This window comes from Centroberyx affinis, unplaced genomic scaffold, assembly GCF_046629955.1.
Source record: "Centroberyx affinis isolate AG114_WGS23_722 - 3 ecotype Tasmania unplaced genomic scaffold, CSIRO-AGI_Caff_v1 ptg002209l_1, whole genome shotgun sequence".
In the NCBI taxonomy this organism is placed as follows: domain Eukaryota; kingdom Metazoa; phylum Chordata; class Actinopteri; order Beryciformes; family Berycidae; genus Centroberyx; species Centroberyx affinis.
Genome location: NW_027280512.1, coordinates 2,501 through 30,449, shown reverse-complemented (window position 1 = coordinate 30,449; position 27,949 = coordinate 2,501). Strand labels below are relative to the sequence as shown.

General features: G+C 39.5%; 2 protein-coding genes across 2 annotated transcripts in view; both read right to left on the bottom strand.

Moving 5' to 3' along the window:
- Positions 1–385: 385 nt before the first annotated feature.
- LOC139655208 (progestin and adipoQ receptor family member 3-like) lies at positions 386–14,534 on the bottom strand. The gene is made up of 7 exons (XM_071532556.1): positions 14,395–14,534; positions 12,653–12,891; positions 11,907–12,069; positions 8,484–8,639; positions 6,247–6,444; positions 4,912–5,002; positions 386–3,846 (listed from the first exon to the last, which is right to left on the bottom strand). The coding sequence occupies exons 2-7, from the start codon at positions 12,847–12,849 to the stop codon at positions 3,704–3,706; spliced, it is 948 nt and encodes a 315-aa protein (XP_071388657.1). The 5' UTR covers positions 12,850–12,891; positions 14,395–14,534; the 3' UTR covers positions 386–3,703.
- Positions 14,535–17,267: 2,733 nt separating this feature from the next.
- The window catches only part of LOC139655207 (anthrax toxin receptor 2-like), a gene marked incomplete at its 5' end in the record, with an annotated part of 12,415 nt that continues 1,733 nt past the window's right edge, over positions 17,268–27,949 (bottom strand). Inside the window, 7 exons of the mRNA XM_071532555.1 lie at positions 17,268–17,306; positions 19,813–19,893; positions 21,852–22,025; positions 22,849–22,944; positions 25,157–25,210; positions 25,496–25,591; positions 26,387–26,465. Coding sequence (XP_071388656.1) covers positions 17,268–17,306; positions 19,813–19,893; positions 21,852–22,025; positions 22,849–22,944; positions 25,157–25,210; positions 25,496–25,591; positions 26,387–26,465 — 619 coding nt within the window. The remainder of the gene's footprint in view (positions 17,307–19,812; positions 19,894–21,851; positions 22,026–22,848; positions 22,945–25,156; positions 25,211–25,495; positions 25,592–26,386; positions 26,466–27,949) is intronic.

Genomic DNA, 27,949 nt, shown 5'->3' with positions numbered 1-27,949 from the left:
GTAACCTAGAATAAAGTTCTTTGCAATAAAATGTTATAAAAACTCAATTTCCTCTTCAGCAACCAGCATGTAATTACTATCAATTAAGTAATTATGTTTTTACAAGGCAATAGTATTCCTGACATGTTTGATTCAACACTTTCTGTATTTAATTTTATATCAAATTCCCTAAAGTCAGATGCCTCTCACTAAGCTTTGAACACACCAGAGGGTAATATGACGATTTTCCAGCCCATTATTTAAAAAAATAAAAAATCCAAATATAGACAGAATCAAAGAAAGTACTTTTGAGTTATCAAAACACAAAGGCTCCGTAACCCAATTTCTTTTACAGCATTCTTTATTCATTCAAAATGTTGAAAAATATATTTTTACAGGAGGCACTGAAATCAATATAATACACCTTATAAGTCAGTGCCAGCATTCAAAAACAGCGGTTCACCGTGCTTTGAAACCTTTTTACCATACACACAATATGAAAGACAAACACTAACAAGCAAACAGGATAAAAACAATCATGAGAGGTCATTTAAAATAAATCAACCAAATGATGGAAATCAAAAGGCCATGTTCAGAAATCAGAAGTAAAACACACAAAGGCAAAATACAGACAGTTCTCTCAGCACTTGTACAGTACGTTTCCCAGCTGTGCGATCTGCAGCATCAGTGCTCACAGCCTGAATTAATGCATTGCTCACACTATTCAAAAACATGATAATAATTAAAAAAAAACATTTAATATTTAAAAAAATACAGTTAATGATACTGGCCTTGTGGTGTGACAGTAAGGATGATAGTTTGATACCGGTCGTTTTTTGTTTCTTCATGAACAAACACAAACTGAATCTATTTCATTTCCCCAACAGTGGAAACAGATTGTAACAGCAGGTTTTTGATCTGTACGCTCAAACACACAAAGAAAATAAGGCAAACGAAGTGCAGACATGATTGAGTTTATATAAAAAAAAACAAAAACACATACGATAAAAGATGGAACTGAACCCGTCCCAAAGTGTACTGTGAAAAACACCTGTTAAAGTACTTGAAACCCTTTACAGAGAGGCTTTATTTCAGCATATTAACATCATGTTAATATATGTAACCATGTCAAATACACAATAATACCAAGCTAGTACAACCTGTTGCTTCTTATCCACAACTGTGTTACAGTTTTATCACATTTAGTGCCATAGTATTATTGTGTCCTTATGGTACTTTTCCATAAGTTAAAGCTCCACTAGGCAAATTCACACGTTGGCGCCCCAAGTGGCAGCGAGAGGTAACTGTTTGAATTTTGAGGACTTCACTACCCAGAGATCCTGTAACATGATGTCAGTAAACCGAGCTACATTTTGTCTTCTTGGTGTCTGGTGGAGGTGAAGAGGGTCAGCGAGTCCAGCTTTCTCCAGACGCAGCGCTCACTTAAGAAACTTAAGAGCAAAATCCAAAAAAGTGTCTCCTAAACACTTGTGGATTTTGCTCTTAAAGGTCCCATATTTTACACTTCCCAGAGTTTTATTTTGTGTCTTGAGGTCCATTTAAAGCTGTGTGTGTGGTGTCATGTACCAAAAACACTCTCAATCCATTTTTACACGTTCATTTTCCAGCATCTCTCTGAACCTTACCAAGAACAGGCTGTTTCTGTCGCCGTGTCTTTAAGGCTCATTAATATTAACGACCCCTCTGTTCCGATTGGCTAACCGTTTCAAGAGTGAAACGTGAGATGCCGCGGCCCGGCAGCTACAGGTAGGGAAAACTCTCCGGTAATAAACAATGACAACCGCTCAACCGCTTTGAAAAAAACACTTTGTTAGTCTATTATTTCTTACAAAAATGATAATGAGCGAACCTTTGTGACGCCACAAAGTTACAGAAGTCCAAACGGCTCGTTTAGAGGCTCGCTTTTCTAATATGGATTGTGTGGATTTAGTTGGCGACCGTGTGTTTTGATACTTTCACCATGTTTAGATAGACCATCCAACTCCTTTATCATCACAGAGGCAAGGGGAGTCCTGCTTTACACCATATGGGACCTTTAAATTTCGATTTGTCACTTCTTGTGTGCAGATAAGATTTCCCATACTGAAGACATCCCAGTAATAAGAATTAGAGGAAATATGGTGAATCTACATCTCAGTTAGTGTGGATGGGACTTGATGAGACAGGTGTATTTTCACAGAAACATCTTGCCTAGTGCAGCTTTAACACGCTGTAAAGGGTCATCAAAGTACTTTTTCCATACTTGTCAGGAGATTTGTTCCAGACTCAGAGCATAACAGAGAAAATGCCACAAAACCTTTCAAGTATTGTAGAGAACAGAATACACAGCGGCCTATAGGGTTACTACATATTTTCTGTTTTTCAGTTCTGCACTTTATTACCTACTGCAGATTGATCATTCATTGTTTTACACCTTTAACTATTGGTTTCAAATGTACCAATAATTAGAGGCATAGCGATGGGCAATTCACAGTGCGGTGGTGAATTTACAGTTGTTGTTTTTTTAAACTTTTTTTTTGTTTTCCATAGTGGACCTTGACATTTCATACTTTCTACACTTGTGTAGAAACCCTTGGATAAAACAAAAATACTAAAAAAAATAATTGTTCACACAGGCTATTTAGTTTCATTGGAAAGATCCTGCTGGAAACTTGCTTCTACTTACCCTCCAGCTGAATCCAGAGCCACTGCTCCGGGAGGGATGTGTTCAGGAACACAGAAAAATCAGGGAAAGTAATTTCCAGTTAGAAATGAATGAGATTTTATGTCCAAATAACCCCTGAAGTCCTGACAAACAAGAAAATCCACGTCCCTGATTGATAGAAAAGGTTTGGCCAGGTTCCACTCTGGTCCAGTCTCTGCCACTTCTCTATTTGAGCTAAAAAAGAATTGACAGCAAATATGTAACATCGCCCTCCATAACACCAAAGTAGAGAGATTCAGATGCCCGGAAATCTAAAAATCAGCTGGCCTCGAATCCCCGGTCATGTAGCGACAGCCAGGAGTCGAACAAAACTGCAAAGCTCTGGCTGTTTCTACATGGAGGAACTGAAGCTCCTGCTCCATGGGCCGGTCCAAAGCTTGTGATCCATCTCAGAGTCTTGTATGCCGTATTTTCATGTCGTTAGGAGAACCGGTGCGGTCTGGTGACACCGGACCACAGTCTGTGAGGATTGAACCAGCCTCTTGGTGGCTCTGCTAGCTGCTAGCCAACAGCCACAGAGTGCTAGCCAGTCCAGGCACTGGTCTGCTAGCCTTTTGTGATAAAAAATGTTTGCATCTTAGCTCCTAGCCACTGTTAGCCAATAAGTACTGGTTGACAGACAAACCATGTAAAAGATCTAAGGATACTGGTCCTCAACAGCTGGTCAGAGGCTACCAGCGGCTCTGCAGTAACCAGTGACTAGGTGGTAACTAATAGCTAGCCAATACTGTGCTGTGATTACCTGTCACAGCTTGGCAGCTAATAGTCAGGATCCTCTGCTTGTTACTAGTTGCCTGATAATTAGGCAGCAGCTTCTAATCAGCAGCTAATTGGTAAGAAGCCTTTGAATGCCAGACATCAGCTGCATGGCAGCTTTCCCCAGCTGGAGAGTTGGTGTCTGCTAACCATTAGCTGCTTATCAGTCACCTAGCTGTTAGCCTACCGCTAGCCTTCACATAATACTTCTTTAATCAGTTTCAGTGTTTCAGAGTTTCAGTGCTAGCCTCTGCTGGTGTGGGCCGGGCAGGACTGGCTGTGTCTGAAGTGCATGATGTATACAGCGGTCTGGTGCCACCAATAAAACATTAAAACCACCAGCACATGCCATACCTGGTGGCTGGCGCCCAGGTAGTTCAGCTGGCCTAAGAGAGGAGAGGGAAACAGATTACATTACATTACATTACACTACATTACATTGTAACAGGAAAGCACATTCATTCATGCTGGCTGTCTGTCACCTGCAACGTTATCGATACAAAGTCTCACTGGATGTACTTTGAACCGCAATAATTAACCTGCGCTTCAGGTTTTGAGGATTTGGTTGCAATGAGTCGTAAAGAAATGTTTTTTAACATTATTATTTTGAACGAGTAGGCCTATTACTGAGAACGAGTATTCCAGTGTCTTTCGGATATCACAAAGAGTATACTAAGCCTGTAAAATGACAATTGGGCCGGCCGTACATACTGTCAGCTTTTATATCAAAATCTCCGACAAAAGAGTATTTCAGTAGGTTTAACAATCCAGAAAGCAGCAGGGATCAGGCTTGAACACACAGAGAGAGGAAGAGGAGAAAAAAGAGAACAGAAGAGAGAGAGAGAGAGAGACAGACAGACAGACAGACAGAGACAGGGTTCCTACACATTTTCAATTAAAAAATTCCATACTTTTTCAAGACCTTGATTTGTTTTGAAGATTTTGTCTGGTGTTCAATGTGATTTACGTAGATAGACATCTTGCCCCTGCTAACTAGGTCATATCACTGTATAGATGAAGATTGTTCTTCACAGAGACAAATATCAGAATATGTGAGATGATTGGCAGGGTTCCTACACGGTTTCCATTTTAAAATTCCATATTTTTCCCAGACCCTATGTTCTTGACTGGATTTGATTTTGGTGGGTATTTGATATAATGCATGCTGACAGCGGCTGGGTAATAAGAGCGTCCCTCTATCTGAACATTATTCTTCACATCAACAAACACTGTGGACTCAAAGTGTCTCTACAACAACATAAAAGCTAGAATTATGTGTGTATCAGACCTGAACCACAACATTTTCCATACTTTTCCAGACATTTTTTCAAATTCCCAAACTATTCAAGACCTGGAAATGATCAAATTCATTCTTAATACTTTTCCAGACTTTCCAGAACCCTGCAGAGAGAGAGAGAGAGAGAGAGAGAGAGAGAGAGAGAGAGACTCACCGGGGAAGTAGCGTTCAGGGACCTTGGTGACGTAGAACAGGAAGGCAGATCCAGCTATCAGGTACATCACCATCATACGAGGCAGGAACAGCTGCACACACACATCAACAGGGTTCACATGATGACACAGAACACAGTCAGTGGGAAAAAGTTGGCTCCGTTTTGTCGGTATAACCTGCTGTGAAAATTTTGCACTAAAACCACTACAATAACAATCATTTGTACGACATTTTTCTTACCAAAGTTGCAAAATACTATATATAGAGGTATAAAAAAAAAAAGTAAAGTAAGATAGTTTTCGAATATTCGACTAGTCACGCATGTCTAAACGTTTAAATAACAAATAACATGCCAGGGTCGCATTTAATTTTTTTTTCTTTTACACAGTGTATAGACACACAAATATGGTGCTGTAGGTTATGAAAACCTACAGTGTGAGTGGTAATCAGTATATGGTTCACACTGCCATCTGGTGGCCATTTATTTGCCCCATACACTAGAGCAGCCTGCCATGTACTGTACATCCCTAGTAAGATTACACGTTAGTAAAGACGGTAATTCCTAGTAAATCCTCAAATTAAAGCTACTATATACATTAAAATAATAATAAATAAACAGGATATATACATTATCAGCCTGTGTGTTCATGCCTAAGTCTCCTTGTTTGCCTAAAATTGGTTTTTCAATGATGTTGGGACGATTTGCAAAGCAAAACCTGCATCAGACCAGATCTGTTCAAAAACACAGTGAATATCAGCATTGCTTTTTTTACTGCAAATCGTCTGTGTTCTCCATCTGCTTCTTCAGCTCCTGTGGAGGCTTTACGCTGCTGGTTAGCCTCAGGTTAGACCAGTGGTTCTCAGCGTGGGGTCCGGGGACCACCAGGGGTCCTTGAGGGGGTTCCAGGGGTCCCCAGCAAATTGATGAATTGTTAAACTTCACCATTATTTCATTTAGAAGAACGTGAACACAATTACAGAGTGTAGAGGAATGACTGTTCTGATCATAGTTTCTCTGTTATCTCTCTACCTACAATACAGACAGTCATGGAATTCTGGACAAAATCCTATCTAACAATAATAATCTCAGATTTGGGTCAGAGAGACAAAATCTCATCAAATGGGGGCCCGTGGCTCTGATGTGGACTAAATTAGGGGTCCTTGATATGAAAAAGGTTGAGAATCACTGGGTTAGATGACATCATCAAGATGAGTGACAGGTGCTGGGGCGGGACCCTGACCGACTCAACTTCCACACCGCAGCTTTAGGACACGACACCCTGCTCATCGACTAACAACCGCCATATTATCTAGACCTGCTGGCCGGTGTCCTGACCTGGACGACGTCTGAGGTGAATCCCCCGTTCATCCAGACCCAGTGGCAGGCGGGGATCACGCTGCAGCCGGCCACGCAGCAGAAGATGGCCGTCCGCAGCCGGCGCCAGTCGTTGCTGAGGTAACGAGGGTGGACCTGAGCGCAGAAGACCGCCAGGATCAGGGACAGCACTGTCACCAGGTAGACCTGCCGCCAGAACTACAGCAAGGGGGAACAGACAGAGACAGAGTGGATATACAGAGGGAGGGAGGGAAGGAGGGGGGAGAGGAGGTGGGGCAGAGAAATAGAAAGAAAGAGATAAAATAAGAAAGTAAAGGAGAGAGACAGTCAGAGGAGGGTGGGAAGGAGATGAGGAGGAGAGAAGAGGAGGGAAAAGATTGTAAGGAGAAGGGAAGAAGGTGAGGGGAGGATGGAGAGGGGAGATAGCAAGAAGAGGAGAGGGGGAATAAAAAGATAAATAACAAAAATTAAATACAACTAAAAAAGGTTAAATTTTGTTTTTTTTGTTTCTGTTTCAGCCTAACAATCTGATTGGTCAAATAAGTATTCCAACAAACATGATAATTCCCATAAAGCCGAGTCTTGTGGTGAGCAGGGAACTAATTAACTATTTCTCGTTTTTTTTTTTCTCTTGGTTTTTTTTTCAATCTTACAAATGCACACAACTCTGACTCAAAGTTTTCAGGCAGTTCATGTGTCTCTTTGACAGCCATAATACCCTTGAAGGCCTTCTTTACTGTGAGTATGGCTGCGACTAACGATTATTTTCGTTAACAATTAACCTATCGATTATTTTCTCGATTAAGCATTTAGTCTATAAACTGAAAAAATAATGACAAATGCCCATCACAAGTTCCCAGAGCCCAAAGTGGACTGGAATCCACTTTGGGATACTGGAATCACTTTACCTTACATTTTGTTAAGAAACAAATATTTTTATTGCATCATAGGACACATATCTTTTTTTTTGTGAACATCCTTTTTAGTGAAAAACAAACAAGGACAGATTCAGACTCTCGCCAACACCCAGCAGGTAATCACAATGAGAGAAAAAAATCTACCTATCTAATCTACCTAATAAAAATAATCTACCTATCAACCTGATATCCAAGCATTCACATGGTTCAATTAGTTATGTGTTGTAAATGCACAGTGAATGAATAACTTGTTTTGAGGATATTCACGCTCTTGTGAGGATATTCACAATACTCCCGATTATGGAAATTCACCGAGATAAAATTATCTTGAGTGTTTTTATTGCGATAAAAGACAAAATCTTATATCCTCCCATCCCTAATGACCACTAGATGGCTCTACAAAATGTATAGAAGGAAGAAGAAAAAAATAAGAAAAAATGAGAGCAAAATAAGAACAAATTGATGTACAGACAGAAAACAGTAACAAAATATACTAGAGCTGCAACGATATGGTTCACACTGCCATCTGGTGGCTATTTAATTGCCCTGTACACTACATTAGAGTAGCTTAGAGGTGCAGGGGATTTCAGGTTCTCTCTCAATAGCCATAAATCATTAGAAAATCATTTTGGCCTGTCATGCACATCCCTAGTAAGATTATACGTTAGTAAAGATGGTATTGTTTCCTCGAATTGAAGCTGCAATAAACAGTACATTAAAATAATAATAAACAGGATATATACATTATCAGCCTGTGTGTTCATGCCTAAATCTCCCGGGTTGCCTAAAATTGTTTTTTTCAATGATGTTGGGACGTTTTGCAAAGCTAAACCTGCAGCAGACCAGATCTGTTCAAAAACATGGTGAACATCAGTAGAGCTGCAACGATTCATCTATTAATCGATTAGTTGTCAACTATTAAATTAATCGCCAACTATTTTGATAATCGATTAATCGGTTTGAGTAATTTTTTAAAGAAAAATAAGTCAAAATTCTCTGATTCCAGCTTCTTAAATGTGAATATTTTCTGGTTTCTTTCCTCCTCTATGACAGTAAACTGAATATATTTGGGTTGTGGACAAAACAAGACATTTGAGGACGTCATCTTGGGCTTTGGGAAACACTGATCCACATTTTTCACCGTTTTCTGACATTTTATAGACCAAACAACTAATCGATTAATCGAGAAAATAATCGACAGTTTAATCGTTAGTTGCAGCCCTAAAATATACCCCCATCTACAGCAACATAGGCACCAGACCACGATGTATTTTGTTCTGTGAGTATGGGTGTTTGGCTGAACACAGTGAAGAGACTCACAGTGTTGCAGTAGAAGGCGTAGAAGATCCCCGGGACGTAGCAGCCCAGGATGCCCACAGAGATTCCTGCGTAGTCGAGCGCCAGCCAGCGGCGGCAAGTCTTCTCCGACCGGTGGCAGGAGAACAGGTGATACCCCACCGAACACAGCATACACACCTGGGAGGAACACACACACACACACACACAAACACACAGAGCCGTTACACACTGGGACGTGATGTGAGACTCACTTTTTGTATTCACAACGTCAAACACAAATACGTTTTTCATGTTATTAAGAGCTTTTCTTTAATGTAGGGGAATATAAATTTCATCAAGTACATCTTTATTTTTTTGTAAGTGTAATGCATGAACTTAATGATTTATGGTAGGGCTGGGCGATAATTCAATATTATCGTTTATCGTCTTTCAGTGGAATCATATTGTGATGATATGAAGATATTTTAATATCGTGACACACATTTCTGCTGTCTGAATTGATGATGACAAGCAAATTTTACTTAAAAACTCTCATAAAATGAGGTATGGTAGGAATATTATTTGAATATTTCTGTTTTGTTTGATATCACACCTAACATTACCATTCGGTTCAATGAGATGAACATTAGTTTGATTATTTAACGTGATTTTGCATACATGAACCATATCGTGATATATATTGATATCGAGAAAAATCCTTATGATTATCATGATATTGATTTCAACCATATTCTCACAATTTCAAAATACTTCTGGTTGATTAGATTTTGTCTACAAAGTCAAAATCCACCTGGTGCAGTGAAACAGAGGCTGTTTGTGTTACTTAAAGTGTTACTTTAAGTTATTTTTGTACTTGGTACAAGTACCTTTGTACTTTGTACTTCTGATCTTGATGTTAATGTTAATCTGACTTCTAATGTTTCACCTCCTCCTCTACAACTGTCACCAGTACTACGCTGTCCCATGAGACAACGCTGTGAAAAGGAAGAATTAAATGGACAAATTATCAAAATACTATATTGATGAAAATATAATAGACGTTGTAGAACTAGAGGTGCACTAAAAATATTTCAAGGGCTCTTCACCAGTGTCATACACAAGAAAAACAACATGTTTTTAAATTGATATCCTGTGTAATTAATATAGAAATTTAAGAAAAGCATATTTTACTTTGACTTTCGAAGATTATTCAACTTTTTTAATTGTCTTAAATCATGACGTTACACCAGGGAATAAAGTCAAGACTCTACTGAGTGAAACTGAATAAATAAATAATAACTGACACATAATGCAATAACTTCTGATAACACATTATTACATTAATAATTACACTATTATTACACTACTTACATTATTTCACAAGGGGTGTAACCTATTTTCTTTTTACTGATGATGTCATGATAATGACTGATAATATAATAAACTAAGAACAAGAAGAAATGAATAACTCAAGTCAATACATTATTAGTCAATATTATTATTACTTCATCAGCTAAAAACATGTTAAACTCCCCTTTGAGGTTAAAAAAATAGTCTATTAATGTGATCATGTGATGTTATTTATGGTTTTATCATATTCTGATCCATTTTATCACAACACTTTATTACATTATCTGGCTGTCATTACACTATCAGGTGCTACACACCTAGCTACACAAAACACACACACACACAGATGTAACAAACAGAAGTTAAACACAGCTGCTGCATCGTACAGTGAGTCAGCCAATAACAGTCACTGGGCTACACAAACACGTCTATTTCATCTCTTTGTAACGCAGTATACCTCATCATCACAACAGCTAACCCTACACACAGCTTACACACCTGGGCAGGTAGAGACGAAGAGGCAAAGCACCTGTGGCAGGAAACGTAAACCTGCAGGAATCAGTTTGTGTTTGTGACGCCACACAAGGCTGAGAGAGGATGCTTCACATATACAGACCCTCATGATAAACTAGTAACTACACAATGAAGGCAAGACACACAAAAAAACACACACACACACTCTCCCAAGTGATGAAGACAACATTAATCATTATTTACGAAGCAAAAAACCACACACACTCTCTCCTATAGTACAGATAATGGGCTTAATCAACCGCAGTCGCTGCAACAAACTCACAAATTCTCAAACTTCCTTGTTCATTCCTTCTCTTCATTACGTGACACCCAAACAACACACTGCTTCATGGTGTCAGTGTAACACTGTACCTGCTGCATTTGTTCAGTTTGTTCAGTAATTCAGTTGCTAATGTACGGGTTGGTAGCTCAGCTGCTGTATTAGACATCGTTAGTTCGGATTCGCACTTTGGGACTAGGTCAGTTTCATATTTGATCGTGTTTTTTTTAATAAACTCAATCATGTCTGTACTTCATTTGCCTTATTTTCTTTGAGTGTTTGAACGCACAGAGCAAAAATCTTACGTTACAATCTATTTTCTCTTGCTGGAGTTGGGAAATGAAATACATCCGGTTTGGGTTTGGATTAATGTAGTGTTCCTTTGTTCCAGTGCGCTTTTTATTTGCCGCATGCATTTAGTTTATGTAGTGCCTGCCTGTACTGAGTGAGTTGATCACACTGTAAAAAAAACAACACCACTCTGGGACTTTGCCGTCCTGCTTTATACTAAATGCTTAAACCAGTTAACCTTGTGACCTTAAATCACGAGGTTAACTGGTAAAGAGGGTAACGCAGCTTTAGCACATGGGTGCAACATTTACCATTTGTATGTGACATGGACTTCATCCACAGAGATCCCATTCAGATTTTGAGACAGTATAGATGAGAACATGTTCCGCCATTTTTCATTCCGCGACCAAGAACCAAGGAAGAGCAGCGAAAGCATCTTCCCCCGAAAAGTCTTCAGTCCAGTTATTTGTTCTTCTTTTAATGCATTTACACCTTCGAATTTTTAAATAACAAAAGACATTTCAATGCTGCCATAGTCTATCGCCGCCATTGTTGTTTACATTTCGGCTACTTGGATCAGCCTAAAACCTGTGACTGGACCGTCCACTTTGGTGCTGGACCTGCCTTACTTCTTATCCAAAGTGTTATCGGTGTATAAAACTGTCATTTTTACAAAGGTGAATCAAATGAACTGGTCCTGAATTGATTCATTAGTAAGTAAGTAAGTAAACTTTATTTATAAAGTGCCTTTCGAAACCGGAGTTACAAGGTGCTGTACAATGAAAACATTAGCAATAGAAATAAAAAAGAAAGTTAGAAACAGAAAAGCAGAAAATAACAAAATAAAAATAGTAAAACTGCATAGAAGGCAAACACACATTACAAAACAAAGTGCTTACGGAACAAGTGAGTTTTTAAAAGTGTTGGAATGAAGGAATCAAGTAAGTTAAAAGAATCAGTCTTCACACCACACACACACATATAGACACACACACACACAGACACACACACACACTCCCAGATAAGTGTACCTGGAAGCAGAAGAGCCCTATAGCATAGATGACGTAGTCCTCCCTGTGCGCCCCAGAGGCCGGCAGCACCGAGGACACATCGTTGACTCCCAGAGAGAAGAAGAGCAGGAAGCCCAGCAGGTGGCTCCAGATGTTCACCGTCTCATTGGACAGGATGAAGATACTGCAGAGGAAGAGGAGGAAATACACACATAAACAAATCAGATCGGTAAAAAGCTGATCCGCACAACAGCAACGTTTCGCCGTGTCTTCTTCTTCGTCGACACCTGAGACATTTGACCTGGTCAGCTTAGTATCAGCTTTTCCACATAGAGTTTAGGGCTGCAACGATTATTTTCATTGTCGATTAATCTGTCGATTATTTTCTCGATTAATCGATTAGTTGTTTGGTCTATAAAACGTCAGAAAATGGTGAAAAATGTGGATCAGTGTTTCCCAAAGCCCAAGATGACGTCCTCAAATGTCTTGTTTTGTCCACAACCCAAAGATATTCAGTTTACTGTCATAGAGGAGTAAAGAAACCAGAAAATATTCACATTTAAGAAGCTGGAATCAGAGAATTGACTTATTTTTCTTAATTAATTTAATAATTGACAACTAATCGATTAATCGTTGCAGCTCTAATAGAGTTTAGATGCTGGTTGGTTCATCTTTGTCACCTCTGTAAGTGAAATATTTCCATATTTGGCTCCTGGCACCAGTTTGTCTTTATAAATAAAATGTAGGTCTATTATTAATGTTGTTACCTCTTGAGGCAGAGTTTGGAGGGCAGGTGCGCCCTGTAGCCGTCTGTGATGTAGGGGTTTTCTTTGAGGAAGAGGGGGATTTGTTCGTAGGTGTACAGCCGGATCCTCTGGGGAATCAGCACTGGCCAGTGCTGGTAGCTGCCCAGCTCCATGTAGTGAGCCGTCTTCAGCAGCTTCTGGGGCATCTTCAGCAGCATCTTGTCCTCCGCTGTGGTGCAAGGCAAGCTGCGGGGTTAAGGCTGTGTGGGGGGGAGGGGAAACACTGTTAGTGAGCAGCAGAGGTGAGACCAAGTCACCTTTGCTCGAGTCACAAGTCTCAAGTCAAGTTCCAAGTCTAAATGAACAGCAAGTCAAGTCAGAACAAATCAAGAGTCCAGTATCAATTTAATATCTTAAGGAAAACTAAATATCTAGGACTTTTCAATGCAATATGGTTTTAATAGGATAAAAACTTGGTAAGAGCATCATGAGTTTGATTTCTATAATTAGTTTCACCTTCAATAAATTCAGTCATTCCATACAAATTCAGAAAACAGAATTTAAATTCAGTCGTCTGCTGGAACAAATCTCATCACTTTCAATCTGAGTCATTTACACAAACACAAGATCTCAAGTCAAGACTTTAGAAACCTTTTTAAAGTCATCAAAGTACAAGTCAGAGTCGAGTCCCAAGTCACCAGAACCCAAGAAGAGTCGAGTCTCAAGTCTTCCCTTCATGCATCAAGTGAAGTCTCAAGAGATTCAAACTGTGACTGGAGTCTGACTTGACTCCATGTCATGTGACTTGAGTCCTGCCTCCTCTGGTAAGCAGCAATCGGTCCATTCAGCCCAATTAAGAATTCAGAATTTATTTATTAGCTATAGATGTTTTTAATCAGTATTATTAAATGTGATGAGTATATGAATGTGTGTGAATGAGAGTGTGTGTGCATTATTGTGACTGGTGGATTCAATTCAGTGTCATAAAAAAAATAACAACAAAATCCACTGGACTTAAAATGAAGAGTTAACAATGTTTCTGATGAAGTCTCTCAGATGAATGCAGTGGATTTTGTTTTTATTTTTTTTATTTTTTTGACATCTTACTACCTGGATGACTGACATGAATCTACACAGTCAATCCACAGTGCTTTGTGGCATGGTAAAAGGATAAAACTGCTCTCAAACAGACAGAGAAGGCACACAACAGCAGCCATAACAACAGAGGAAAACAATATTAGCATAAATGCATCATCAAGTTTTCTGTTTAAAATTGAAAGTACAACACAAAATCTGATGAATGGCTCGTTTTGGGGAAAGTACAACTCTTAATCATTATCTTTCAGGGCGTCAAGTGTCGATTAAACTCATTTCAGACGTTTAAATAAGTCTTTGAATGAAATGATGATGATATATTCTGTATGAGAAATGGGGCTTGTCGACTCATTCATCCTCAAGCTAGCGTTGAAAAGTCAACTTGGTTTACTGCTGCATTGCACCACGAAAACCACAACAACATGTGACGCTTCAGTGCAGCGGCTGTTATCTCTCTCTCTCTTGTCTTTAAATATAATGTTAATAATAGCAAACACACACAGACTTCATCGGCCTGTGTGTGTGTGTGTGTGTGTGACAGAGCGGTATCGGGGTCACATTACTTTTGTGAAGGCTAGACTGAAGCTAGCGCTAACGTTAACAGACGTTATTATGAAGCTAGCTGGTGACTTTATAGATATCACACAAGAAACGGGTTTTAAACGTACCATTTGTTGCAGATCGGCTATCGATGTGTTCGATTAGGTAGTTCGGCCATATCCGGACGGCTATCAACCGACGTAAAAACACCCCATGTTGATAAAATGAAGCAGAAACATTATCCCCGGCTGGCAGCTGGATCCCAGCCTCCGCTCCGCGTCCACACAAACCACCCGCCCCGGCTACACACCAACATCCGGGGACTTGCGGGGTACAGCTAGCTGACTGGCTAGCGATGCTTACAGCCTGTTAGCCTTATAATTATCATATATTAATTGATATTTACGTGTTGTTTATAGCGGGGACGTATAATAAGCAGAATTAAATAAGTGTTCATTCATGACGAGGCTGCCAAACACGCGAAAAAAACATATCTACATGCGCTTCCCTAACAAACTGAAAGTATATGATTTGTACGGGAGCCTGTGAGTTTGTACCCCGCTCGCTTTTCATTTCCTGGTTACTTTTTGTTTTATTCCGCGTTTTAGTTATTTTTTATCTCTATTTTTGTCATAGTGTTACAGTGTTTCTGCCGAACAAGCACCAAGCAGTGCGAGGTTCTCTTGATTGAATATGTTCATGATTATATATTGTACAATATTCATTTAGTTATTTGCCCTTGATTTAACTGGGCAAGTCAATTCAGAATTCACAATTCAAATTCTTATTTACAGTGACAATATCTTTCCTTTCTCAATGATAATATGTTTTCTTTCTCAGTATGATAGTCTCATCTTGTCAACATAATTGTTTTCAACATAATTTTTCCTCAAATGGTTCTGAATACATGTATACTATGTAACTAGTCAATAAAGTCACATGACAAATGCTTCAATCATGTTATAACACAAGCACAAACGTTTTCTTTCTTTCTTTTCTTTTTTTTTTACAATATTGCTGAACCACACAGAGGACAGGTCAAAAGTCAAGAGGGTAGATTTGGCAGTAGTTGCATGTAACTTGTTACTGGGAAAGACAACCGCATTTTATAAATAAAGAGGAATCTATTAAACTACTGTGTGTTTCTATTCTTCCCACCTGCCTGCAGTCCAACATTCCTGCTTCAGACTGCAGACCGAGAAGGAGAGAGTTAGAGATTGCAGAGAAAGAGAAACAGAGGCAATAACAACACCAGAATATAAAGACGTTTATTTACAATAACTGCTACAGTGAATTCAGACATTCATCTCTGTCTGCACTTGTCGATCATCTTTGGCCAAAAACAGGAATAAAGCTGTGGAAACTGTTGAGGTGACGCAATTCACCTGTGCAGTACATTCAACACAACACTTGGCTAATGTATGTTTCTAGTATAATGAATTTATTGAAGGACACAGGCAACTTTTCCTTATTTTAGGACAACTGTTGACTTCATAATCACATTTTCCTTTTGCTCTTTGGATAAATATGGATCTAAATAACCGCCTGACTCAGCGGTTTATCCTTTCCTTCTTTGAAAATATAATTTGCTGAGGATTAATTCAGCAGTCCTAGATCATCCAGAAACAGTTTTTAAGAGTCCTGTCTGTAAAGTTGACAATGATTCATATTGTTGTGAATTCAGAAGAGTAATGTTGATGTCAAAGGCACAAAGGAAGATTTACACAGCCGTGATAGTAAAAAAACAAAAAAAAAGTAGTGTGTTGAAATAAAACCAGTTGTCTTGTCCCTGAGCACACATATGAGAATTTGTGGAATGACCTTATGTTACATGTAACGATGTGTTAATAGTAACCTTTAAAGGAAAAATCCACACCTGCATCCTTTTACACTGTTATACATCAATTTGTGATGTTTAATGCATTTTGTGATGAAGTAAAATTGTCTTTTTTGGCGAACCTATTTTCCTCAACCTGCCTCTACTTCTTCTACTTCACTCAGTGATTTCCTACATTTCCCAGAATGCCTTTCGACAACCCGCAGAGAACGGGCCTGAACTTGCTGCATTCAGCTGTGGGTTTTACATGTAGGTGGAGAGAGCGATAGCGATAGCAAGAAAGCTAGTCAAGAAAAAGTGAGAGTTCCTCCTCTTACTCAAACCCCAGCCTGTCTCTCTGCTGCATTGCATTCTGGTCTCTCTCCTGCTCCTGTGGGTGGAGAAACTGGTCTCTCTTCCTCTTCTACAATGGATCTCTCCCTGTATGATTGTTGAACGTCTCTCGGTGCAAAATGGCGGCTCTAGAAAGAAGCCCTCGCTCTTTGATTCTGAGGGACTGACACCAAAACCTGACGTTTACCGCTGAGGTTTTACATCCTGAAACATTTTCTCATATCAAACTCCACTGGAGCTGCTGGAAACATCTGGAGGTGATGTCACCTCGTCTACGATTGGCCGGTTATCCACCAAGAAGAGAAACAACAACAAACTACTGAATGGAGACAGACATCGCTAACAGCTGTTTTTTTTTAACAGTGTTTTAGGGTGGATTTTTCCTTTAACATTAAGGCTGTTTTGAATTTTAGAATTGAAATAAATCAGAATAAAAATGTCCCCCCATGGGTTTTCTAAGACCCAGTTTCTGTTTTTCTAAATCATGCAAGGAAACAGCAGTTATTGTTATATTTACCACCTCAACTGACAACTTGTCTTTCTCTTAGACCGCCGAGTCCCACCGGTCTTTATGATGTTAACACGACTTTCACATGAGTCATTTTTCATCGCTCTCATATGTGTATTTGCTGTGGATCAGTGCAATTTCTCAGTCTGTGTTATTTCAACGCATCGTGTTCTGTAGCTCCATCACTCCCAGAGAAATGTACTGCTCATATCAGGTTTCATGTTGAGTCCTGATCTCTCTCTCTCTCTCTCTCTCTCTCTCTCTCTCTCTCTCTCTCTCTCTCTCTCTCTCTCTCTCTCTCTCTGAGTCTCCATGTTTGCAGTCTAGTGACTCTGGACTCTGGTGAAGTTGATGCAGCGGCCCTGTGGACGACGACAACAAAAGACAGACATCACAGTTAGATTTGGCTGTTCACAGCAGTAAAACCTCTTCTCAAGAATGGAGCTCATTCCATAAACCAGTGTTTCTCAACATGGGGTTCCGGGGACCACCAGGGGTCCTTGAGGGGGTTCCAGGGGGTCCCCAGCAAACTGATGAATTGTTAAACTTCACCATTATTCCATTTACAAGAAGTTAAGGCAATTACAGAATGAAGAAGAATGACTGTTTTAGTTTCTCTGTTATCTCTCTACCTACAATACAGATAGTCTTGGAATTCTGGACAAAATCATATCTAACAATAAAAATATTCTCAGATTTGGGTCTAAGAAACAAAATCTCATTAAATGGGGGTCCGTGGCCCTAATGTGGACTAAATTAGGGGCCCTTGACATGAAAAAGGTTGAGAATCACTGACATAAACTGCCATTTTCAGAGTCTTTAAATAGAATGAAGTAAAATGCAGCACAAGCAACAGCAGTTATCTGTTCAATTTGATTTCCATTTATCTCAGCAAGTGAAGTACTAGCGATCTCATGCCAATTTCATCTCCTAATTGGCCAACAGCATCATTCATAATTAAACAGAGCCTCTACAAATGATGCAGGCATCTCTTTGGCCAATCAGTGACAAGATGCTTCATCCCTCCAAATTTTCATCAAAATCAGCAATCTATCAATGTAAATTGTGGAGAAAAAAAAACAGATTAGAGGCCCCATATCAATTCGGAGCTGTATTTGATGACATATTGTGTAAATGATTCTGAAACACAGTGCGGTGTTGACATTTACAATAATTCTGAGCTGATTAGAATAATCAGCCTCAGAAAAGCTGTTCTGCCTTATCAAGCAGAACACACACACACACACACACACACACACATGCACACACACACTCTCCCTCTCTCTCTTTTTCTCTCCGTGTATCAAAATCAGAGGAATCCAAATCAGTGCAATGAGTGCAAAGCTGCCTAATAGTGTCAAGAAATAAAAAAGATTGAGATTGCCTCCAATTCACTTTGCAACACCAACTCCCCCAAAATGACTGTAGCAAAGTCTGTGTGTGAAGACTTTGTGTGAAGAGATTTGTCCGGTCAGAGCGGCTGCTGTCATGGAGTCAGGAAGCAGAGCAGAAGGTTTTCTGTCCCAGAAACTCAGATCAGACCAGAAAACAGTCCAGTTATTTTCAGTGCTGCAGCTGCAGTTTGTAGTTGGAGATGAAGGAGCTGTTTGTTTCCTCAGCGCTGTTTTAGAGAGCTTGTTTGTGTCACAACTTGATTCACATACATTTCTTATTGAATAAGACTTCCACTTGTTAAATAAATGAAGTACAGTGAGCCAGCTATTGCAAAATAAGCCCCAACAGGGTGATAATCCGGATAATCTGTATTACTACACAGCTTTGTTAAATATTCAGTTCTGACTGGCCAATGAAGGCTTTGTGAGCTCTGCTGTTTCTGTTGTTTCTGTTATTTCTGTTGTTTCTGTTGTTTGTTATTTCTGTTATTTCTGTTGTTTCTGCTGTTTCTGCTGTTTCTGTTATTTCTGTTATTTCTGTTGTTTCTGTTATTTCTGTTGTTTCTGCTGTTTCTGTTATTTCTGTTGTTTCTGTTGTTTCTGTTATTTCTGTTATTTCTGTTGTTTCTGTTGTTTCTGTTATTTCTGTTATTTCTGTTGTTTCTGTTATTTCTGTTATTTCTGTTGTTTCTGCTATTTCTGTTATTTCTGTTGTTTCTGTTGTTTCTGTTATTTCTGTTGTTTCTGTTGTTTCTGTTGTTTCTGCTGTTTCTGTTATTTCTAATCACATCACTCCGCAGTCAAGAAGTCCGGTCCATTTTGTAGATTTCTAATCAAATTAATTGGTGACACTTGGTGCCAAAAAGACCTTATACTCCTACTACTGCAGACAGTCCAGTTTTTTGCTGGAAGTTAGTAAATGAGAGGTTGTAATCAGATTATTTTAAATCAATATTTGGTGTCAAATGATGAATGTCTTTGGTCAGCAGCAGTGTAATAAGCAGGATAATGTGCAGTGAGCTTCCTGTCTGTGTGGTCGTCTTGACTGATTATTCTGCAGTAATGCCCGTCTCACTGTCAGTGATCAGTCATGTGACTCAGAGTTTGAGTGTTTTAAGGCAGTGATTCTCAACCTTTTTCACATCAAGGACCCCAAATGTAGTACATATTAGAGCCACGGACCCCCATTTGATGAGATTTTGTCTCTCGGACTCAAATCTGAGAATATTTTTATTGTCAGATACGATTTTGTCCAGAATCCCATGACGGAAGAGAGATAGCCTAACAGTAAAGCTATGAAACAGTCATTCTTCTACATTCTCTAATTGTGTTAACTTCTTGTAAATGAAATACTGGTGAAGTTTAACAATTCATCAATTTGCCGGGGACCCCCTGGAACCCCCTCAAGGACCCCTGGTGGCCCCCGGACCCCACGTTGAGAACCACTGTTTTAAGGAACCGCAGACCGTCTCACCTTGTCCTGCTGAGTCGGCCTCATGATCGCCACTCTGTCGTACTGCCGCCTCAGAACGGCCAGCAGAGCATCAAAACGCCCCTGAAGGTCAAATCAAGTCAAGTCAGATTTAGTTCTAAAAACACTTTTAACAAACAGGTTTGTAAACTCTGCAAAATGCACATTCTGTGCAAGAAAATGCATTCTTTTGAACTGGATAACAGACAAAGTTCCATCTAAAACATATTGGCATAAGGTCAGACTTGAGTATGTATCACTGGACTATTTGACATGCATGTTACATTGCAAAGACAATGTATTTCGTAGAACTTGGGAGCCTTTTATGTCATATATTGGTTTAGATATCTCTGCTATTCTTATAAGAGGGTTTATGTAGTATGGACCTGTGTGATATCTACGGAAGAGGATTAGGGCCACCAAAAAAAAAAGTTGTCAGGTGAAAAAAAAAAAAAAAAGGTTTTGTCAGGTGAAAAAAAAAGAAAAAAAAAAGTCAGGTGAAAAAAAATTCTGAGTTTAAAGTCAGAATTCTGAGAATAAAGTCAGAATTCTGACTGAATTCTTTTTTCTCAGAATTCTGACTTTAAACTCAGAATTCTGAGATTAAAGTCAGAATTCTGACTTTAAAGTCAGAACTCAAATACATTTTTCACATGTGGCCCTAATCCTCTTGCGTAGATACCTGCTATTTCGCTATTTGTTATTTTTATTTTTTATTTTATGTAACTCCTGAGTCACTTGCCTGGTTGAATGTGTGAGTCTGTGAGCCGAGATGCTCTGTTTTTTTTTTTGTACCTTTTTTAATTGTTGTTTTTGTTGATGTGTGTTGCTTCAACGCAATCATAATGTTTTCTGAATCAAAAATCAATAAACACATATATATATATTAAAAAAAAAAAACAGGTTTGTTGCTAAGTGCTTTACAGAAAACAGAAGATATAAAGACAGATGAAAGAAAGATAGACAAGAATATCCCAGGATGAAGCTTGTGCAAACGTGTGTGTGTGTCTGAGTGTGTGTGTGTGTGTGTGTGTGTGTGTGAAGGGACAGCAGTGACAGAGAAAAGTTAAGACTCAAACAAAGCAGTTAAAATATGGTTAAAAGTAGCTTAGGATCATAGTTTAAAGTGAACCTGTACAACCCAACGTCTTAATAATGTCTTTATAATTTAATCTTTTTAATTCACTTCCTCCTTATCCCTCTGGGCTCTGAAGAACTGTTTGATGTATTTCTATTAAATTACTAAAAGAAGAAGAGAATTTACAGAGCAAGACTTAAAACTTGGTGTGATTAACAAATTCTTTTTAGTTGTTTTCTACCATATTTGCATTTGCTGCTTGATAAATTGCCCTATAGCTTTTGCTCAATAAACAGGTTAACCATTGCTTAGTCCAAAAATATTACCTGTGTTTTAATTTCATTTTATGCTGCCACCCTCTTCAAAAAAACAATTTAATTACAAACAATTGTAATTAAATTTTAATTATTAAAAAACAATTTTAAAAGTAAAACACCAGTTGAATTCTAACAGTTTATTCTTCCAAATTCCTCCCATAGATTGTTCCTGACTGGATGGAAAAGGCTTTCCTACGGAGCCCCTAAAGTCCCGAAAGGTGATATTTTTTTTATTTTGTGCGCACAAGTTAATTATCTTGTGGGAACAAATTATTATCTTGTGCGCACAAGACAAAGAAATATCACCTTTCGGGACTTTAGGGGCTCCGTACTTTCCAAACAGCATTCATACTATATTTCTTTAAATTCTCCATTGAAACCGATTGAAACCAACCACATGAAATCCTTTTAGGAGGCATGAAATCTCCTTTAAAGCTGCACTAGGCAAGATGTTTATGTGAAAATCCCCCTGTCTCATCAGCCTAAATCACTAAGTGGAGCTGCAGCAGAGTAGAGAGTCCCATCCACACTAACTGAGACTGTGGATTAATTTTCCCAAATGAAACTCTGCTGTCAGGTTTGATGAATCCCACAGGACGTCCACCCTGCAGGCATATCATTAAGGGAAACATTATGTTGTGTCTCACCTTGATAGGAGTGTACCATTTGGACTGTGGTGGGGGGGTGCAGACCGGAGCGGGGCGGGGGGGCGGTCGGGGTAAGATGGGCTCCTCCACCTCCTCTGGCATGGTGACCACGGCGTTTTTGGCTTTCTCCAGCCGCGCCCCCTCCTCCGTCGAGCCCTTCTCCCCCCAGCGCACCTGCACAGGTAGAAAGGACAGGTATGACAGATATGACAGGTATGACAGATATGACACGTATGACAGATATGACAGGTATGACAGATATGACAGATGTGACAGAAGACATGGTGGTCTAGTGGTTAGAGACACTGAACTGTAACCAGAAGGTCGCAGGTTTGATTTCCACAGTAGACGATGTGAGCAACACTGAATCCCTTCCTGCTCAGTCACTAAATAAGTGGAAGTTTGCCTTTCTGTGTTTTAGTAAAAAAAAAAAAAAAAATACTATACATCATAGAGACACAAATTATTGTTGAGTTTTTCTCCAAAATGAGATACCCGCCATTTTGAAAAATTGGACCCCATCACTTACAAAATGATTAATAACAAAAAATTAAACAATGGTTCTTCTTTAAAGGATGCAACCAAAAGTTCAGTCATTCACTGACAAAATGTTGATGCTTTCACAGACTGGATTGTTTATGTTTAGAGATTTCAGATGACAAACATCAAGCAATGATTTTTCTTTCCTTTTTTTTCTTAAATAGATAAATAAATCAATAAACAAATGAATGAATAAATAAATAAATGATTGAATGAATGAACGGATGAATACATAAATAAATAAATGAATAAAGTTGAAAAAAAATGACAAAAGAAACATCATTACATCATTAAGCACATTTCATATGACCTTATGAGTATTCTTTCCAAAAGTGTATATATATTTTTTCATTCACATTGCTTGATAAACACTTGACTAATGAAGTCCTATGTGACTGCCGCTCACAGCTGGCTCTGCTTTGTATTTATATTGTATTTATATTGTATTTTCCTTCACCTCCATGCGTTTGATTCCTCCAGCTCCTCTGCCTCCATAGTAAGAGGCGTCGACTGTCGGCCATCTGTGTTTGGGTAAAGTCTCTTCCTCCGGCTCCTTCAACACAACAAACACAGTTAGAAGTTTTAAATTTCACAATTTTCATGCCAAAAAATAAAAGTTGAATCTCATCAGTCTGAAACCAGACTGATGAGATTCTGTTAGTGTCAGCAGCTCTTTAAGGCAGAGAGACACCACACCTGCTCACTGGTGGAGGAACTCTGGGAGACTTTACTGCCTCTAAATGAAGAATTAATTTACACAAACATAACTGAACATTTAAATAATTAAATTAAATTAAATGAATGAATAAAATGTGCAAAGAATATCAAAAGTCATGTCAGGTTGTCCAGACTGTTTTTCTGTATCTGTGGTCAGGAGGAGCCTCCATCAGATCAGAGGTGGACCACATGACAGGCTGATATCTGATATTTAATATCGGCCAGATCCCACTACTATAATTGGAGAGTGGTTTGTGTGTTTGAGGAGAGGAGAAGAGGAGGAGAGGAAGAGAGGAAAGGAAAGGAGAGGAGAGAGGAGAGGAGAAGAGGAGAGGAGGAGAGGAGAGGAGGAGACAAAAGGAGAGGAGAGGAGAGGAGACAAGGAGAGAAGATGAGGAGAGGAGGAGAGGAGAGGAGGAGACAAAAGGAGAGGAGAGGAGAGGAGAGGAGAGGAGAGGAGACAAGGAGAGATGAGGAGAGGAGGAGAGGAAAGGAGAGGAGAGGAGAGGAGAGAAGAGGAGAGGAGAGGAGAGGAGGAGAGGAGACAAGGAGAGGGGAGAGGAGACAAGGGGAAGAGAGGAGGAGAGGAGGAGAATAGGAGAGGAAAGGAGAGGAGAGGAGAGAGGAGAGGAAACACGGAGAGGAGAAGAGGAGAGGAGGAGAGGAGAGGAGACAAGGAGAGGAGATGAGGAGAGGAGGAGAGGAAAGGAGAGGAGAGGAGGAGAGGAGACAAGGAGAGGGGAGAGGAGACAAGGAGAAGAGAGGAGGAGAGGAGGAGAATAGGAGAGGAAAGGAGAGGAGAGGAGACAAGGAGAGGAGGAGAGGAAAGGAGAGGAGAGGAGGAGAGGAGACAAGGAGAGGGGAGAGGAGACAAGGAGAAGAGAGGAGGAGAGGAGACAAGGAGAGGGGAGAGGAGACAAGGAGAAGAGAGGAGGAGAGGAGGAGAGGAGGAGAATAGGAGAGGAAAGGAGAGGAGAGGAGGAGAGGAAAGGAGAGGAGAGAGGAGAGGAGACAAGGAGAGGAGAGAGGAGAGGAGGAGGTTATAAATTCTAGTATATAAATAACTAATATATCGTTGTCACCCTACTTCCAACAAGTGCTACTGTCATGCATAACAAAGCATCAACTGATAACAACTACAGTACAGTTTCACTGAACTTTTAGATAAAGGACATGAGCAAAAGATAATCAAATATTCAGTTAACGCCCCCAGACTGTGGAACGCCCTGCCTGAGGAAATTACACTTACAAATTCAGTATCAACTTCTAAATCAAACTGTGTTTTAGAAAAGTGCTATATAAATAAAGATTTATTATTATTTATTATTATATTATATCTTGTCAGTGGTGCTCAACCCTACAGACATATACAGTAACGTCTTGATAAGGTTACAGGGTTCCTACACATTTTCAATTAAAAAATTCCATACTTTTTCCAGACCTTGATTTGTTTTGAAGATTTTGTCTGGTGTTCAATATGATTTACGCAGACAGACATCTTGCCCCTGCTAACTAGGTCATATCACTGTATAGATGAAGATTGTTCTTCACAGCCACAAATATCAGAATATGTGAGATGATTGGCAGGGTTCCTACACGGTTTCCATTTTAAAATTCCATATTTTTCCCAGACCCTATGTTCTTGACTGGATTTGATTTTGGTGGGTATTTGATATAATGCATGCTGACAGCGGCTGGGTAATAAGAGCGTCCCTCTATCTGAACATTATTCTTCACATCAACAAAAACTGTGGACTCAAAGTGGCTCTACAACAACATAAAAGCTAGAATCATGTGTGTATCGGACCTGAACCGCAACATTTTCCAACATTTTCCAGAAATTTTTTCAAATTCCCAAACTATTCAAGACCTGGAAATGATCAAATTCATTTTTAATACTTTTCCAGACTTTCCAGACCTGTTTAGGAAGGAACCCTGAGGTCAGTTGGTCGTCTTGAGCAGCAGGTACAGCGGTTGTTTTGTTTTAGTGTTTAGACCTGATATTGACATTTAATTTTGTGAGAAACATTTTAAACAAGTTTACTCACAATGACAGGAGGAGGAGGAGGAGGAGGGCGAGAGGGAGGAGGGTCTCTGATCACCTGCAGGACAAGACAAGACACAGTATGAAGCAGTAATACTACAACTATTACTACTATAATTATCTAGTCTACAACTAATGATAATCATCTTAATATAAAAAACAATGTGCAGTACTAATGGAAACATCTAAACTGTCGGTGTACACCCGCTCTGCTCAGGAATAGCACAGATTTATGGCTCATGCATCCACGAGGGCTGACATTGAGGTACAAGAACACACACACACACACACACACACACACACACACACACACACACACACACACACACACACACAGACTCACCACAGTGCAGCAGAGAGGCCAGAACCACCACAGCAGGCCCAGAGCCAGTAACAGTAACAGAGCCAACAGCAGCCACAGCACCCAGGTCCCATCTGACTGGAGAGCACACACACACACACACACACATACACACACACACACACACACACACACACACACGCACACACACACACACACATATCATACACCTTACCTGCAAACATTGTATTGTAATTTGAAATTGAATACAATGACTTGATATTGAGTGTTATTACAGTATTACATTAAAATTTAATTCCAAAACTTTTCCATTAATTCTTTACTGTGGTAAAATGAAGAAAGCTTTTTTTTTTTTTTTTTTTTACAAATGCTATTATGTTGAAAATGTATTTTGAGTCTCACAAATTTCATCACTTTTCCAAAATGTTTAATGATATTTTAAAATGTTGTAAAACTTCTCCAGGCCTGGAAAACAAACTTCTCAATTCCACAACTTTTCCAGGATTTCCACGACCGTGGGAAACTTGAAACGAGCAAAGATTCAATTCATCAACAACGCAGTTTCAGGCATTTCTGGTGCAAATCTTTCAACAATTTCCCGACAAAAACATATCTAGTAAAAGTAGAGAGACAAAAACTTCAACTACCTGGTGGAAACTATTCGTAGTCGCAGCTCTATCCAGCTCTCTGACGTTGCTGGATTGAATCTTTGCTCGTTTGCTTTTCCTAACTATCTGAATGTGCCTCAGAGAGCTCAATCACATGAGGTTTTTATGAATCCGTTCAATATGAGCATGACAAATTAAAATGTATGCAATTCAACTATAATCTCTTTCCATACACAAACACCTCAGCAACACAGAACCGATTCAGAAGCAGTTTGTTTTGTGCCTCTGTGTCGGTCACACTCACACATGTGGTGGCGTAGATGGTGATGGGACTGGAGATGTAGGACTGTCCGTTGTTCAGGCTGATCAGCACATCGATTGATCTGCAATTATCGGAAGGTAACGGTGAAAACACATTGACACAACAGAAAGCCTCCACACACCTACTGTAGCTGCAGGACCAGCAGGTGTGACATCATCAGTATCATCTTTAAATCACTTCTTCAAACTTTTTATAACCTTTGAATCTCTTTCATTTCATCCTAGTCTAGTCTAGTCTTGTTTTATTTATATAGACCTCAGAGGTGCAACCAAGTCAACTTTAGTCAGTCTCAAGTCTTGAGGCACAATTCTTAAGTCCAGTCCCAAGTCTAAATGTGGATTACCAAGACAAGTCCAAGTCAAGTCCAAGTCATTAATGTCAAGTCTCAAGTCTAAATGTAGAACAGCAAGTCAAGTCAGAACAAATCAAGAGTCCAGTATCAATTTAATATCTTAAAGAAAACTAAATATCTAGGACTTTTCAATGCAATATGGTTTTAATAGGATAAAAACTTGGTGAGAGCATCATGAGTTTGATTTCTATAATCAGTTTCAACTTCAATAAATTCAATCATTCCATACAAATTCAGAAAACAGAATTTAAATTCAGTCGTCTGCTGGAACAAATCTCATCACTTTCAATCTAAGTCATTTACACAAACACAAGATCTCAAGTCAAGACTTTAGAAACCTTTTCAAGTCATCAGAGTACAAAGTCAGAGTCAAGTCCCAAGTCACCAGAACCCAAGTCAAGTCAAGTCTCAAGTCTTCTCTTCATGCATCAAGTCAAGTCTCAAGCAATTAAAACTGTGACTCGAGTCCAAGTCATGTGACTCGAGTCCCCTCCTCTGATAGCCCTTTATCACAGTCAAGTTTCAAAGGGCTTTACATACCATCATATACCAGACTACATCATATATACCACATATATAGAGGCTATATGTATAATATTTTCTATTCTATATTTTGACCAGAATTCCTTCTTTGCCATTCAAGGTTCTTTGGCTCCGCCCACTGAGGTTTAACTCAACCAGTGACATTATTTCTGCTTCCAGAACAGCTGTGTGTGTGTGTGTGTGTGTGTGTGTGTGTGTGTGTGTGTATATGTGTGTGTGTGTACTGTATGTTTGTGTGTGTGGATAAAGGGAGAGTGATAGAGACAAGATGGAAACAGAGGGGTGATATGAGGCCACAAGAGAGAGAGAGAGAGAGGGAGAGAGAGGGAGAGAGAGAGAGAGGGAGAGAGAGGGAGAGAGACAGAGAGAGGGAGAGAGAGAGAGAGAGAGAGAGAGAGAGAGAGGGAGAGAGGGAGAGAGAGACAGACTGAAGTGGGTGAAGTGTAGTTTATCGTCCCGGCTCGCTCTCTAAATGCCGCAGCACTCAGGACAAACAAAGACTTCTGGTCACACTGGCTTCACTTCATCCAACCTTTTGGTTAGAGCTGTGAATAGATTTACTATAAACAGTCTCTCTCTCACACACACACACACACACACACACACACACACACACACACACACACACAGCAGTGTTCCTGATACAGTTG

Bases quoted from the DNA above. Each gene is read 5' to 3' on its own strand.
- LOC139655208 (XM_071532556.1), bottom strand. From the start codon at position 12,849: ATGCTGCTGAAGATGCCCCAGAAGCTGCTGAAGACGGCTCACTACATG. The intron at 12,070-12,652 runs GTAACAACATTA...CTTCCTCTGCAG, and splicing joins TCCAAACTCTGCCTCAAGAG to TATCTTCATCCTGTCCAATG. The intron at 5,003-6,246 runs GTCAGGACACCG...GTGTGTGTGCAG, and splicing joins TCACCTCAGACGTCGTCCAG to CTGTTCCTGCCTCGTATGAT.